Source organism: Acomys russatus, chromosome 17, assembly GCF_903995435.1.
Source record: "Acomys russatus chromosome 17, mAcoRus1.1, whole genome shotgun sequence".
NCBI lineage: Eukaryota > Metazoa > Chordata > Mammalia > Rodentia > Muridae > Acomys > Acomys russatus.
Window position 1 is genome coordinate 40,723,449 of NC_067153.1, and position 14,484 is coordinate 40,737,932.

Consider the following 14,484-nt stretch of genomic DNA (forward strand, 5'->3'; position numbering starts at 1 on the left):
AAAAGATGAGAGAATCAGACATTACTCTCACCTGTTCAGCTTCTGGTTTCCTGTTCAAACAGAGGCAGGAGAGGAAACCGCCAGAGGCAAATGCATGGGGCTGGGGGGGGGGGGGGGGGGGGGGGGACTCGGGTCAGAGGACTATGTAGATGGAGACTGGGCTATCACCTACACAGTCAGGCTACAGGCTCTTCCAGGGGGGATAGTGACAGGCCCTAGAGGAAGCACACAGTAGGAGGTACACAGGACACCCCAACACCAGTGGCAGCATTGCTCCTTGGCTCTGGAAAGTGCTGGTGGCTTCTAGGTTTGGAAGTCTGTGGCCAAAGGCCAGACCCATAGGGACAAAAAAACCCCAAAAAACAAAAAACCCAAAAACCAAGAAACAAACAAAACAAAACAAAACAAAAAACAGAGGGGGCAGGGCAGGAAGGAAGACAGCTGAGGTGTGGGAGTTCTACTAGGCTCCTCCCCAGACAGGGTCCCAGCAGGCGAGGGCGGCCAGGGCTCTTGTTAGCCAATCAACTTCTTCAGGAAGGCTTCCAGCTGGTCTTCATCCTTGATGCCGACAAACTTGTCCACCACGTCCCCATTCTTAATGGCCAGCACAGTGGGCACGGCTGACACCTGGGTGAGGGAACCACAATCCAAGTCACTCGGAGGTGAATCTATCTCATGCACCTTCCCCAAGCTGCCATGGAGAAGCCCAAAACCACAGGAGGAAAGGGGGTCTTCGCTGAGACCACGGCCTGGAGGCTCACCCACTGGAGCGTCTTCTGTTGCAAGCTCCTAGCAAGACCGACTCACTGGTCCAGCGGTTTGGCTGGAGTGATGAGATGAAAATAGTCGGTGTACATTGTGCATGCCAGCCTGCTTCCTGAGCCTCGCAGTGTTTCTCGTTACACTGGGCATGGCATGGCTTACCTTGAACATTTGCGTAGAGCTCAGAGTCCCAAAGGAAAATGAGTGGTCTGGGAAGCGAGCCCCAGGGCTGGCTGACCCAACCTCACTCCTATCCTGAGTAAACCTGGTAACCTCTATATTACCTCAAGTCTTGACTTCCATCTAGCAAGGGGGAGACACTAACAATGTTTTTAGTTGAGTACAGGAATGCCAAGTGACACACTCTAAGACAGCACAGGGCACATGGCACGCGGTGGGTGTGGTGAAGCTTGACCACTTTGGTGGGCCACAGCTAACGATGATCAGGGACCAGGAATTCACAGCTTCTTCCTGTGACAGTCATGTGATCTGAGGCTTATTAGGGCTGGCAGCAGAAGGCAAAGTGGCATTCTTGCTCCGTGAGGCACTGCTACCACAGCTCTGGGGACTCATCTATAGTACATGAAACTTAGATTAGGCTGGCCGGCCTGGCATGGTGTATTACCCGATGCTTGGTATTTGCTGGCATACGAGAACCCCTACAAGCATAGTATGTATGATAAACTGGGACTTAGCTCACGTATAAGTTAACCACAAAGCAACAAGAGAAATGAATGTATACAAACCCACTAGGTCTTCACACAGCCTCCCTACTGGCTCTGTCCTTGGCATAGGTGGTGGCATTAACAGCCCAGCAGCAGGCTTGCACTGTCTCCAGGAAAAGGCAGGGACCCACAAAACAGGCTCCGGGAAGCCCCACTGGGTGTGTTCCTGCCTCCCTCTAGTGGCCGGTACAGGAGCTGCGGCACCCGAAGGCTGGCAATTCAATTGAGGGACAAGCTCAACCACCAGCTTTCAGTTGGCTGAAGCATTCATTCTGTTGGTGGACATTCCGTCCCTTTAAAGTAAAGACTCCATTTTTAAGATGTGGTCTAGGGTTGAGGGTGTGGCTCAGTGGTTGAGTACTTGCCTAGTAGGCATGAGGCCTGGGGTACATTCCAGAACCAAAAAACAAACCAAGGAGCTCCCCTTTGTCCTGGTGTGCTAAGCTTGCCTTTCCTCTCCCCCTCTGAGAGGATGGAGTTTCTCTGCTGTGAAGTTCTGCTGTGTTTGCAAGCCTCTGTGCATACTGGGACACACAAAGACCAGGCTGCTGTCCATAACGATAGAAGTCTGGTCAATGCTGATCAAGGGCTTTCTCATAAGTCTGAGCAACACACATGTAAACAAGCATGCACAGAGCTGCAGGCTCACAGAACACTATAATTTTTTTTTAAAAAAGATTTACTTATTAATTATGTGTACAGTGTTCTGCCTGCATGCCAGAGCTGGAAGAGAACACCAGATCTCATTGTAGTTGGTTGTGAGCCACCACGTGGTTGCTGGGAACTGAACTCAGGACCTTTGGAAGAGCAGCCAGTCTTAACCTCTGAGCCCTCTCTCCAGCTCCAGAACACTGTTTTTAGTGGGGCACCTGGGCTGTGACAGGAGGCCAAGGCTCTTGCTGCTCCTTAATCAGAGAGGCTTAGGGCTTAGAACAAGGCCATCAACATTAATGCACTGGCATTGAACATGGTCTTAGAAAGATGGGGCAAGCCTTGGCTTCCTTCTCACCTCCAGCAAGACAGCAGGAACCAAAGGCTGAGGAAAGGACACGCTCAGACATGCTGCCTGTCTTACTCCCAGGAGTGACCTGCGGATGCTCGTCTGGCCTCTCCCAAATGCCCTGCAACATCTCTCGTCTCACCCTGACACACCCGCTAGCAACACTGCTATGGAACCATCAAAGGATAGCACAGCTGATACCACAGGAAGCTGGTGACCTCTGCAGCTAACTGAGGACCACACAGTGGGTACAGGATGTTTCTAAGTGTCAGGGAAGGTCCTGGGTGCTTACACGTGCAAGCTCATATGATGCTGTCCCTAGGTTGGTCCATTTTGTTCCTCACACAGGTGCTGTCACTGAGTGACATCCTAACCCTCTATAGCATCATTTTAGATAATAAGACAGCTGATGCTCAAAGCACCTATTTCAAGAGGACTCAGAAGGTTAAGCAGCGATAAGAAACAAGAAACAAGGTCTGTCCGGTTTCGCTTCTGCTGGAGTAAAGGATCGGAGTCAGAGAACGCAGACCACAGTAGGATAAAGGCGACTCAGAGAAGTATTCAATGGCTTCATGCTTTAAGTGAGAAATGCCAAAATGTTCTTGTAAAAGTGAATACAACCAGAACCAGAGAGATCCTGTCTCGAAAACCAAAAAAAAAAAAAAAAAAAAAAAAAAAAGTGAATACAACATAGAAAAAACATTATTGCTGGGTGTGTCATTTTTAATCCCAGCACTTGGGAGGCAGAGGCAGGCAGGTCTCTGAGTTCAAAGTCAGCCTGATTTACAGAGTGAATTCCAGGACAGCTAGAGCTACACAAAGAAAACACTGTGGTTGACAAATTAAAACCAAAAAAAGAAACCATTATTGAACAAACAAAGCGGATTGGAGCCGGGAGTGGTGGCGCACACCTTTAATTCCAGTGCTCGGGAGGCAGAGGCAGGAGGATCGCTGTGAGTTCGAGGCCAGCCTGGTCTACAAAATGAGTCCAGGACAGCCAAGACTACACAGAGAAACCCTGTCTTGAAAAACCGGAAAACATAACAAAACAAAACAAAACAAACAATACAGGGCTGGAAAGATGGCTTAGTGGGTAAAGGGACTTGCCACTGAGCTTGATGACATTAGCCAGATCCAGTGGACCCACCTGACTAAGGGAGAGAACAGAGTCCTGTATGTTATCCTAAAAACATTTAGATATGGGGTTAGGGAGATGTCTCAGGCACCATGCGACTAAGAAGGCCAGAGCCTGTATCTCCATACCCATGGAAATGCTGTGTGGCTATAGGACTGCCTAAACTCCCAGAATTCCAGACACCCCTGGAGCAAGCAGGCTAGCTGGTCAGAGTGAGCTCTGTGCTCAATGCAGAGATGCTGCCTCAATGAATACAGTGAAGAGCAGGCAAGGAAGACACCCCACAGCAACCTTAAGCCTGCACGTGCACAGGCGCTTACCACACACATCTCCGTGTACACATAGACACTTAGGAACGATGAAATTAAGTTCTTCCTGGAACTAGGCGTCCTAATCTGCTTTGTACTTCCTCCCCTTCAGGAAGAAACCCAGGGCTCTTGGCATATGTGCTCTGGGCACGTGCTTTACCACTGAGCCATACCCTCAGTCCCAAGGTCTGTTCTTTGAGAAGTCCATAAACGCCAGGTGGTGTGGTGGCCTACCTGTAATTCAGCCTCAGGAGAACAGAGATGGGGATCCTTACAGCAATGTGGCTAGCAAGCTCTGGGTTTAAGAGGTCTTGCCTAGCCGGGCATGGTGGCACACGCCTCTAATCCCAGCACCCCAGAGGCAGAGGCAGGAGGATCTCTGTGGGTTCGAGGCCAGCCTAGTCTACAAAGTGAAACCCTGTCTTGGAAAGAGAGAGAGAGAGAGAGAGAGAGAGAGAGAGAGAGAGAGAGAGAGAGAGAGAGAGAGAGAGAGAGAGAGAGAGAGATGAGATCTTGCCTCAATGGATAGGTGGAAAATTGATAAAGATGATTCCCAACATGATTAAAATACCATATATTTTAATCTAATTAATGATTTGTCTATTGGGGTATACATACTAAAAGGGAAAAACAACAAACCAGAAACAACGAACCAGGCTGTAGACATGGATCAGTTGGTAGAGTGCTGGCTTAGCCTGCAGAAAGCCTCAGGTTCATCTAATTTCAACTGGGAGTGGTGGTGCGCGCCTTTAATCCCAGTTCTCCGGAGGCAGAGGATAGGGGGTTTGAGGCCATCCTCGCCTACATACTGAGTTGGGATCAGTTTGGACCACATAAAACATGACAACCCCTCCCCCATCTCAGAGAGAGAGAAGTGACAAGTGACTAAAGTAGTGACAGTGGCTATGTCAGATGGCTAGGTTACAGGAGATAACCTTCCAGTGTAAGGCTGAGAGAGACCTCAGGGGTTAGCAGATGGCCCATCTCTCTTTACTGGCCCCTCAGGAACTGATAAGGCCTCAAGGGTCAGGAGAGAGATGGGGGTGGTGGGGAAAGTCTTGCACCCCCTAAGCTGAGACAACGCAGAATAAGGAGGGGAGGCCTCATGGACTTTCCCTCCCCGTTCCTCTGGGGCAGTGGGCGTCAGAGTGGACGATGGAGGAAGCACATGGGTGTCAGGAGGGCTCGAGAAGAACCTGACTCTGAGGACCGCCTTGAGCAATTCTTCTGACAAGCTGCCACACACCTGAAGGGGGTTTTAGGCCTTATAGGAAGCTTCCCAGGGGACTGGGGATCACTTGTAACCAGGACACTGTGTGGATGGTGGGCAGGGGGAGGATAAGGGTCCCAAAGGACTCCCTCACCTTCTAGACTCACCACAGGAACTCGGGGGGGGGGGGGGCAGAGGCAGTGGATCTTTGTGAGTTCGAGGCCAGTCTGGTCTACAAAGAGAGCCCAGGACAGCCAAGACTACACAGAGAAACCCTGCCTAAAAAAAAAAAAAAAAAAAAAAAAAAAAAAAAGATGCACTACAGGCTGTCTACACTCAAGCCATCCCAGGCTCCCTGCAGTGCAGGAGCTATGGCGCTAGCAACTCCAGTCATCCATAGGACATAGGACCCCTGTTGGTAGAAGTCAGCTTTGCATCTTATTAGTTCCCAGGCCTGGGCACAATGCTGAGGCTGGCCTGGTGGTATGTGGAGGTCCCGGGAGGCAGCCTGGAGACCTTAGGCTAACCCATGCCCTGCATGGCTCCTGCCTTGAGTTTCTACCAGAAGGCCACACGTTCACACTTGAACTGGCTGGGACCCCAGGTGTACAATGGGTAAGCTGGGGGAAAGTCAGGGGTGTCTCTAAGGTTGAAGGTCCCCTCTGACTGAGTGATTGATGGGAGGGCTTAAAAAACAGTGGCTTGCTGGGCATGGTGGTGCACGCCTTTAAGCACAGCACTCAGGAGGCAGAGACAGGCAGATCGCTGTGAGTTCAAGGCCAGCTTGGTCCACAAAGCTAGTCCAGGACAGACAGGGCTACACAGAGAGAGACCCTGTCTTGAAAAACCAAGCCAACCAACCAACCAACCAACCAGTGACTCCCTCCACCCAAGGCCTGGAGTGACCTGGGTTATGAAGTCTCAAGGATGGCCCGGCATCAGAGCAGTTCACAGTGGCCCTGCCTTCCCAGCATTCAATTCCTCTCCTCTGCCCCAGGAACCCTTTGACTAACCACGCTGCACTCTGTCCAGCTCAAAGGATGCGTGAGGGATCTCACACTGTTCACCCGTTTCCTGCCATGCTCTCTGGTCAGGATGGGAAACTGCCCTTCAGCTGTTTTCGTGGAGGTAGGCCTGGTTAACTAAGCCTGCGTGTCTGAACTCCCTACTTCCCTCAGCCTCTTACATCCAGAGGGAGGGAGAGGTTCAGCCTGGCTTTGGAGTTTCAAGAATTCTAGAGACGTGGATTTTGTTTTGCTTTGCTTTTTGAGACAGGGTCTCTCTGTGTAGCCCTGACTATCCTGGACTCACTTTGTAGACCAGGCTGGCCTCGAACTCACAGTGATCGGCCTGCCTCCACCTCCCAAGTGCTGGGATTAAAGGCATGAGCCACCACTGCCCGGCGAGAAGTGGATTTTTGAAAGAATGTTTTTGTTTGTTTGTTTTTCCTGTTATCTGCCCCAGGCTGGTCCAGTGGTCAGCCTGCTGGGCTTACAGGCATGTACCATCATGCCTGGCATGCACAAATCCTTCTGAGTTTTAAATATCAGCACCCGGTTTCCCCTTTTTAAAAAACACACTGACAGCCAGACTAAACATGATTGTGACCCACAGCTGCGCACCCCCAGGCAGCCAGGTGTGACTTTAGCTCTGTGAGAGTGTCACTGTTGGCAGTTTCCCTAGGACTCCCTGCTCCAGTCTGGTCTGCCCTCACAGCCATTGGCCTCCCAACCCAGCCAGCCGGCCACATAAGGCCTCTCTCTTTCCTTAATTGTGGTGGGCGCGGTCCAGGGCCCATAGGAGATTCCACCCCCTCCCCTCAACCCCCCACGGTCTGTGGCCAGCCCAGGGCCTCTCTTTGCCCTGCCCAGCTTTCCTGAGGCATGCGCACTTCACTCACTGTTCTTCCTGGTCTCTGTTCTCACACATTACCTCCTGAGAGAACTGTCCTCTGACAGACATGATGGTGCACTTGTAAGCACTGCCCTTGGAAGGTGGCAGAGGATCAGAAAGGCAAGGTCACTTTCATGTGGTGACACCGAGGCCAACGGCCTGAACTTTGTAAGACTCTCCCTCAAAAGGCCAAATCAAAGAACAAAACAAAAAGAAAAACAAAAGAAGCCGCCCCGCTCCCATTTCCATCTCTCCACGGCACCCATCAGTTTGGACATTTACACAGACGTCACTGGCTGCGTGTCGCCAAGCCAAAACTTTCAACTCTGAAACGCTCTGATACCAAAGAGTTAATTGGTGACTGCCAAGGCCGCTGGACTGGGAGCCCATATTTGAAAGCAGTAAGTGGACCGTGGCCCTCGAGCCAAATTCTGCTTGTTACCCACATCTGTAAACAGAACGACTGGAACATGCCCCTGCCTTTAGTGTGTCTTGTGGCTGGGGACTTCAGGGACAGCTGAGCTGCTGGAGCAGCCACTGCCCTGCAAAGCCTCAGGTGTTTACTGCCTGCTCCCTCTTCTTCTTTTCTTCTTTTTTTTCTGAGACAACTTTTCTCTTGTAGTCTTGGCTGTTCTGGACTCACTATGTAGACCAGGCTGGCCTCGAACTCACAGAGATCCGCCTGCCTCTGCCTCCCAGGTGCTGGGATTACAGGCGTGTACCACCATACCCAGCTTTAGAGTTCTTTTTCAAAACAGATGTATTTGCAAACTTGTTTTTGAACTTTGATATTATTCAAATTTTTAAAGAGACACTTTAAGATTTATTTATTTATTATTATGTATACAGTGTTCTTCCAGCATGTACCCCTGCAGGCCAGAAGAGGGCATCAGATCTCTTTATAGATGGTTGTGAGCCACCATGTGGTTGCTGGGAATTGAACTCAGGACCTTCAGAAAAGCAGCCAGTGCCATCTGAGCCATCTCTCCAGCTCCCTATTTAGATGCTTTTTATTTACTTATTTAAATGAAAAAATAAGTCTGACTCTCTGGGCCTAGAGTTATTGATAGTTGTGCCCTGTCACGTGGGTGCCGGGAAGAGCAGACAGCGCATTTAGCCACTGAGCCATCTCTCCAGCTATTCAACATTCATGGATGCTGTTTGCTGAGGTTAGAGTGGTTTTGCTTTGAAATGTTTCCTTGATTTTATTTTATGTGAATGGGGATTTTTGTCTGCATGTATGTCAAATGCACCTTGTGCATGCAGCAGAGGAGGCCCCAAGGGAGGCATATCCTCTAGACTGATGTCACAGGTGACTGCATAGCCATGCGGGTGCTGGGAATTGAAGCCAGGCCCCGCCCCCCTCTTTTTTTTTTACCAGGCTAGCCTTGAACTCACAGAGATCTGCCTGCCTTTACCTCTCGAGTGCTGGCATTAAAGGCCTGTGCCGCCACTCCCGGCTCCTCCAGGTCTTCGTGCTCCTTACTCTTGGCTCTTTCCTTCTCGCTACGTAGCCCCCACTCACACCCAGCTCCGGCTGTGAAGCCTTTCCTGTCTTGGCCACTTCCTCTCAGGACAAGCTGCAGCGAGTGCCTCATCTCACACCACTTTTCATTTCATCATGTTTCCTACCAACAGGCCGAGAAACAAACGGGGACAAGGCTCTCCTACCTGTGCCGCAATCACACACGCCTGACATGTCAGCCACAGGTTGTAACAGCAGCTGGCTGTAAGTGAGGTAGATAGGACAAGAAGACTTAACAGGATGACTTGTAGCCAGACGTGGTGGCACATTCCTGTAACCCTAACACTTGAAGGGCAGAAGCAGGAGCATGAGGAGTTCAAGGACAGCCTGGGCTACATAAAACCCTACCTCAAACCAAAACCAAAACCACAACAACAACAACAGCTGGGCAGTGGTGGCTCACAGCTTTAACTCCAGTACCGAGGAGGCAGAAAGCAGATCTCTGTGAGTTCGAGGCCAGCCTCGACTTAGTTCCAGGACAGCCAGGGCTACAAACAGAGAAACTCTGTTTTGAAAAGCCAAAACAAAAACAACCAAACACCAACAACAGAGAACAACATAGTGTTTCAGGTTACATAATCCACTTCCTAAGGGGGCTAGGGGATCCACAGAGCCATGTGCACAGCCCTGAGACTCAAGAGCTCTAGAACAGCACCAGACACGTGCCAGGAACATGTCCCTTTCCATCACTCAACAGTGTAGTATATAAGAAATTAATGTAAATCCATGAAAGCAACCCTGCTTATTATAGGATATGAACAAGCAAATAATTTGATTCTTTTGGGCCCCGGTACGTCTTCCACAGTGCAGTGGATGCTCACATTCAGGAGTAGGTGGTCAACACAGGCTGGGCTCTATGGATGTTTTAAATGGGGATACAGAGTTGGTGGTCCCCACAATGTTCCCTCCTTGGTGTCCCTGAGACAACTCCCTGCGATCACATACCTCATACTCAATGGCAAGGTCTGTGTGGTCGTCAATGTCCACTTTGGCCATCACCACCTTCCCATGCTGTTTGGCCACCATCTTCTCTAACCGCGAACCTAGGATCTTGCAGGGGCCACACCACCTCGGAAGGTGAGAAGGGACACAGTCAATCCTGAGGCTGCTTGCTCTTCCATCTGTCTCCCCAGAGCCTCCCTGGACCCCACACGGACTCTGAAGGTTGAAGTAAAGGGAGGGAAACCCAGGAACACCTGCAAAGGCCAATCTTTGTGCTGGAACCTTCCTAGAGTCTGGCAGACCTTTCAGAGAAGGCATCCCCTAAAGGAACCAAGGCCCGCGGAGTTCTTGCAGATGACAGGATGGTAAGGTACACAGGCTGGCAATGTGGTATGGAATTCCTGAGCTTGGGAGAGGGGTCTCTGGGCATGGCCGTGGGGGATTATTTTGATGAGCTACGATTCTGAATTGGATGAAAAGGAGAAAGTGAGTATGGAAGGCAAGGCAGCTCGCTGCTGGACCTGACAACCCAGTTTGTCCTGGGATCTTCCTCCATGGTAGGAAAGAATCTGGTCCAGAAGGCTGACCTCTGAGCAAGCATGTATGCCATGGTACGAGCAAGCATGTATGCATACACATAATAAATAAATGTTAAAAGAAAAAAAGAGTTGGGAGTTGAGCTCAAATAGTCACCCCTCTTTGCTCCTTCATTATGGATACCATGTGACCAGCTGCCCCATGCCCCGCCACCATGACTTCCCTACAATGATGGAGTGCGCCTGGGACTGTGAGAAGTGACTGTGACAGGAGGGAAAAGGAATGGGAATTTGAGCCGAGCCTGAGCCTGGTCTTGATAGAACAAGCAGAGCCAGGATCCCCTCAAGGTTGCTAAAAGCATCTTTCTTTCTTTCCTTTTCTGGCGGGAGGGGTAGTGGTGGTCATTTGAGACAGGGACTCACTATGTAACCCTTGCTGGATTGGAGCCTCAAAATCAGAGATCCATTTGTCTCTGCCTCTGAGTGCTGGGATTAAAGGTGTGTGCCACTACTATCCCTGTAAACAAAGGTAAACTTTTTGTTTGTTTAATTTTATTTCATGTGCATTGGTGTGAGGGTCAGATTGTCTGGAATCGGAATTCCAGACAGTTGTGAGCTGCCATATGGGTGCTGGGAGTTAAACCCAGGTCCTCTGGAAAAGCAACTAGTGCTCTTAACCGCTGAGCCGTCTCTCCAGCCACTGGGATTTTGTTTTGTTTTGCTCTGCTTTTTTTCCAGATAGGATTTCTCTGTGTAGCCTTGGCTGTCCTGGACTCTCTTTGTAGCCCAGGCTGGCCTCAAATTCACAGAGATCTGCCTTCCTCTGCCTCGCGGAGTGTTGGAATTACAGCTGTGCACCTTCACAGCTTGGGATTGGGACTTTTTTTTTTTTTTAAAAAAATATTTATTTATTATTATATATACAGTGCTCTGTCTGCAAATACGCCTGAAGTCCAGAAGATGGTTGTGAGCCACCATATGGTTGCTGGGAATTGAATTCAGGACCTTTGGAAGAGCAGACAGTGTACGTTTAACTGCTGAGCCATCTCTCCAGCCTGCGATTGACTTTTTTTAGACAAAGTTTCTCTGTGTGACCCTTTTGCTCCAGGACCGTATGGTTTCCTTCTTTCTTTCTTTTCTTTTTTTTAAAAAAAGATTTATTTATTTATTAATTATTATGTATACAGTGCTCTGTCTGCATATACCCCTGCAGGCCAGAAGAGGGTGTCAGGACACATTATAGATGGTTGTGAGCCACCATGTGGTTGCTGGGAATTGAACTCAGGACCTCTGGAAGAGCAGTCAGTGTTCTTAACCGCTGAGCCATCTCTCCAGCCCCTGTATGATTTCTCATTCTGTGTCAACTGCTGAGGATCACATTGCATCGGACAGGAGTGATTCCTCCTTGGCTGGGGAGAGGGGCCTCTCCTAGGGCGGATATTGTGCTACCATCTCTGTATACGGTACCACAGATGTGCCTGGCACCAAATGAGTAAACCTGAACCATTCAATCAACTAACCAACTTGCAGGGGGAAAAAACAGGATGAACTCAGTGACCATCCCTTTCAGAAGTCTTCCACCATGCCAGGAATGCAGAGCAATTGCCTCCCACAGAGCCCCGGCCAGTGCCTCCTGTTCCATCCTCTTCTATGAGCTGGCACATGCCAGAAGCCTCTTCTCTCCAGGAGGTGGAGGCAGGAGAAGGCAAGCACAAGTCTGACCGAGACTCCACAGTGAGACCTCATCTCAATCCCTCACCCCCAGCCCCAAAACCTTCATTCGGGAATTCTGATCAATGAATAATCCTACAAACCTAAAATGCCAGCGTGCTAGGCCTTATCTCGGGTGACAAGGCCACACACTGGCCTGTTCAAGGCAAGTCGGTGAGTCAGAGAAAGGACCAAGAAGAAAAACAAACAAACAAAACCCCTATGAGTCTTGTCTACAAAAATCTTCTACGGTTAGAGAGGCTCTTGGCTTTTTGGCTGAATCAGAAGTAAAGGTCTGGAAATGAAGGCTAGATTAAAACACAGGCGTTTCTCTACCTTTAAAACACACTACTCTGGGCTGGAGAGATGGCTCAGAGGTTAAGAGCACTGACTGTTCTGCTGTTCTTCCAAAGGTCCTGAGTTCAGTTCCCAGCAACCACATGGTGGCTCACAACCATCTATAATGTGATCTAATGTCCTCTTCTGGCCTGCAGGCATGCAGGCAGAGCACTGTATACACAATAAATAAATAAATAAAATCTTTTTAAACAAACAAACAAAAAACCACACCACTCCTACAGTACTGAGAGAACGCGCCTCCCACCCGCCCCATAAACACTGGGTACTCTGATGGGCACTGATAATGCTTCGCCAGCCCTCCCCACAGTCAGTGGGTGAGATGTTAAAATAAAGTGATTGTTACTCTACACTGGAGAAGGCTGGGCTTCTCAGACAGTGAGATATAGGACACAGGCACGATGCGGCACTCACCCTGGCCTGCCGTGAAGACCTTTGCCAGCCATGCTTCTCAGGGGCAGCTTACTGGGTCTCAAAAGTCTTCGCAATGAGTTTATGTATGAGAAGCACCGACCACGGTTGTGAGCCATGGTGGGCATCCGATAAATGCTTATTCAAGTAAGACACGCCCCCCCCCCCAGCACTCACTGCGCATGGAAGTCCACAACAACTGGCGTCTCACTGTTGACAACTCTGTCTTGAAAGTCAGGTCCATCCTGGACGTTAAAGGTTGTTGAACAGACTCTGGTGGTGTGTACCGCCCGGGCTGGGCTGGGCGTTCCTGTCAGACCACCGGCACTATACTGAGGGGTCTGCAGAGTCCTAGAGGCGAGGGAAGCCCACCCTCCCTGAGGGGGCTTCCTGGAGATGACTGAGGTCAGGAACCTCCTCAGGAGAAGGCGCTGAGCCATCTGTGAGAGAAAGAGGCAGGAAGAGCTGGGGCACACTACAGGAAGTCAACACACTAGGAAAACAAAGTATTTTGGAATACTGAGGTGTTGGGAACACGCAGAGCTGGAAGCAAAAATGCATGGAAATGCTGTCATGTATGATTTTTGAGGGCCCGGTGTGGTGGAGGGCACTTGTCACTCCTTCACTTGGGAGGCTGAGGCAGGTGGATATAAGTCAAAGTCAGTCTGGGCTGTACAAAACCCTGGCTCTAAAACCTCCACACAACAAAAAAGATTATCTAGAGTGAGAAATGAGAATCACAGAAAAGATGTAAGTTAGAAGGACAGAAAAACTGGGTTGACAACCAAAACAAAATCAAGACTTAGGTGGAATTACGTAAGGTTGATGGAAGGAAGTTCAACGCTCAAGTGAATTACACCATTGGTTCTCCCTGATCAACTACGGAGAAACTGTTATACTACCGTGTACATCAGGGCCAACAGGTCGCTTAAGTGACATGTCCAATGTAACCCAGTTTTTAAAGGACAGTTAATTGGAACCCAAGGCCTTCTGTAAAAATCTTTACTCTTATCAATCGCTTTTAAAAAGTGTTTTTAGCCAGGCGTGGTGGTGCACGCCTTTAATCCCAGCACTTGGTCGGCAGAGACAGGCGGATCACCGTGAGTTCGGGGCCAGCCTGGTCTGCAAAGCGAGTTCAGGACAACCAAGGATACACAGAGAAACCCTGTCTCGAAAAACAAAACAAAACAAAACAAAAGTGTTTATGGGAAATGAAGGAGGGAAAGGGGAGTAATCTGGTACCCTCTTCTGCAAAATAAATACTTTTTTTAAAAGTATGAGCAAAAAATACTCCCTACTACGGTAGGAGGAACTAAAAGGCATAGGAACCAGATATGGGGTACTAAAGAGAAGCGGAGGCATGTGTATGAAGGGAAGCCCAAAAGTAGGACACGTGGGGGCGGGGAGGACCCGGAGCACAGGGCGTGAGGCTCCGAGGCCAGGTCTCCCCTCTCGCGGCATCCGCCTGCTGGTGGCCAGCCTGCACAGGAGCCGCTGTCACTGCGGCTTGTCCCACCCTGCGGGGTTCCTACCTCCCGGCAGCACAAGTGGAGGGGTGCAGAACCCAGCCGGCCTGCCCGTCAAGGGCACTCCTGTTGTCACTTCCTCAGTAGCGGGTCTAGCGTCATTTCCGGGAAAGACTACTTGGACTGCGTTTCTCCGCAATTTAGGGGTAGTGGGGGGTGGAAACCTTCGGTATATTCCACCAATGAGGATTACAGAAAAAGGTATGGCCGTGGGGGAGGGGGAGGAGCGACCGGAAAGGATGAGATTCTGGAGGAGGGACCGGAAGAGGCGTGGGACCAGTGAAAGAGGGCACTTTGAGGGAGGAGGGCGTAGAGGGAGGAGTGGCTTTAGAACTAACTGCTTTGTTGCGCTTGGCAGGTCTCACCCTCGCATCTGGGCTCAGAAAGAGCTGGAGGGCTGTGCTCACCTTAACACCGAGGAAGCTCTGTTCCACAGAAGCTTAG

General features: G+C 50.0%; 1 protein-coding gene across 1 annotated transcript; it reads right to left on the reverse strand.

Moving 5' to 3' along the window:
* Positions 1 to 506: 506 nt before the first annotated feature.
* Positions 507 to 14,214, reverse strand: Txn2 (thioredoxin 2). The gene is made up of 4 exons (XM_051159902.1): positions 14,047 to 14,214; positions 12,692 to 12,954; positions 9,504 to 9,627; positions 507 to 627 (listed from the first exon to the last, which is right to left on the reverse strand). Exons 2-4 carry the CDS (start codon positions 12,952 to 12,954, stop codon positions 514 to 516), a joined length of 501 nt encoding a protein of 166 aa, XP_051015859.1. The 5' UTR covers positions 14,047 to 14,214; the 3' UTR covers positions 507 to 513.
* Between the last annotated feature and the right edge of the window lie 270 nt (positions 14,215 to 14,484).

Bases quoted from the DNA above. Each gene is read 5' to 3' on its own strand.
- Txn2 (XM_051159902.1), bottom strand. From the start codon at position 12,954: ATGGCTCAGCGCCTTCTCCTGAGGAGGTTCCTGACCTCAGTCATCTCC. The intron at 9,628-12,691 runs GTGAGTGCTGGG...TCACCTTCCGAG, and splicing joins GTTGTGGACTTCCATGCGCA to GTGGTGTGGCCCCTGCAAGA. The intron at 628-9,503 runs GTATGTGATCGC...TCCCTCACCCAG, and splicing joins ACCTTGCCATTGAGTATGAG to GTGTCAGCCGTGCCCACTGT.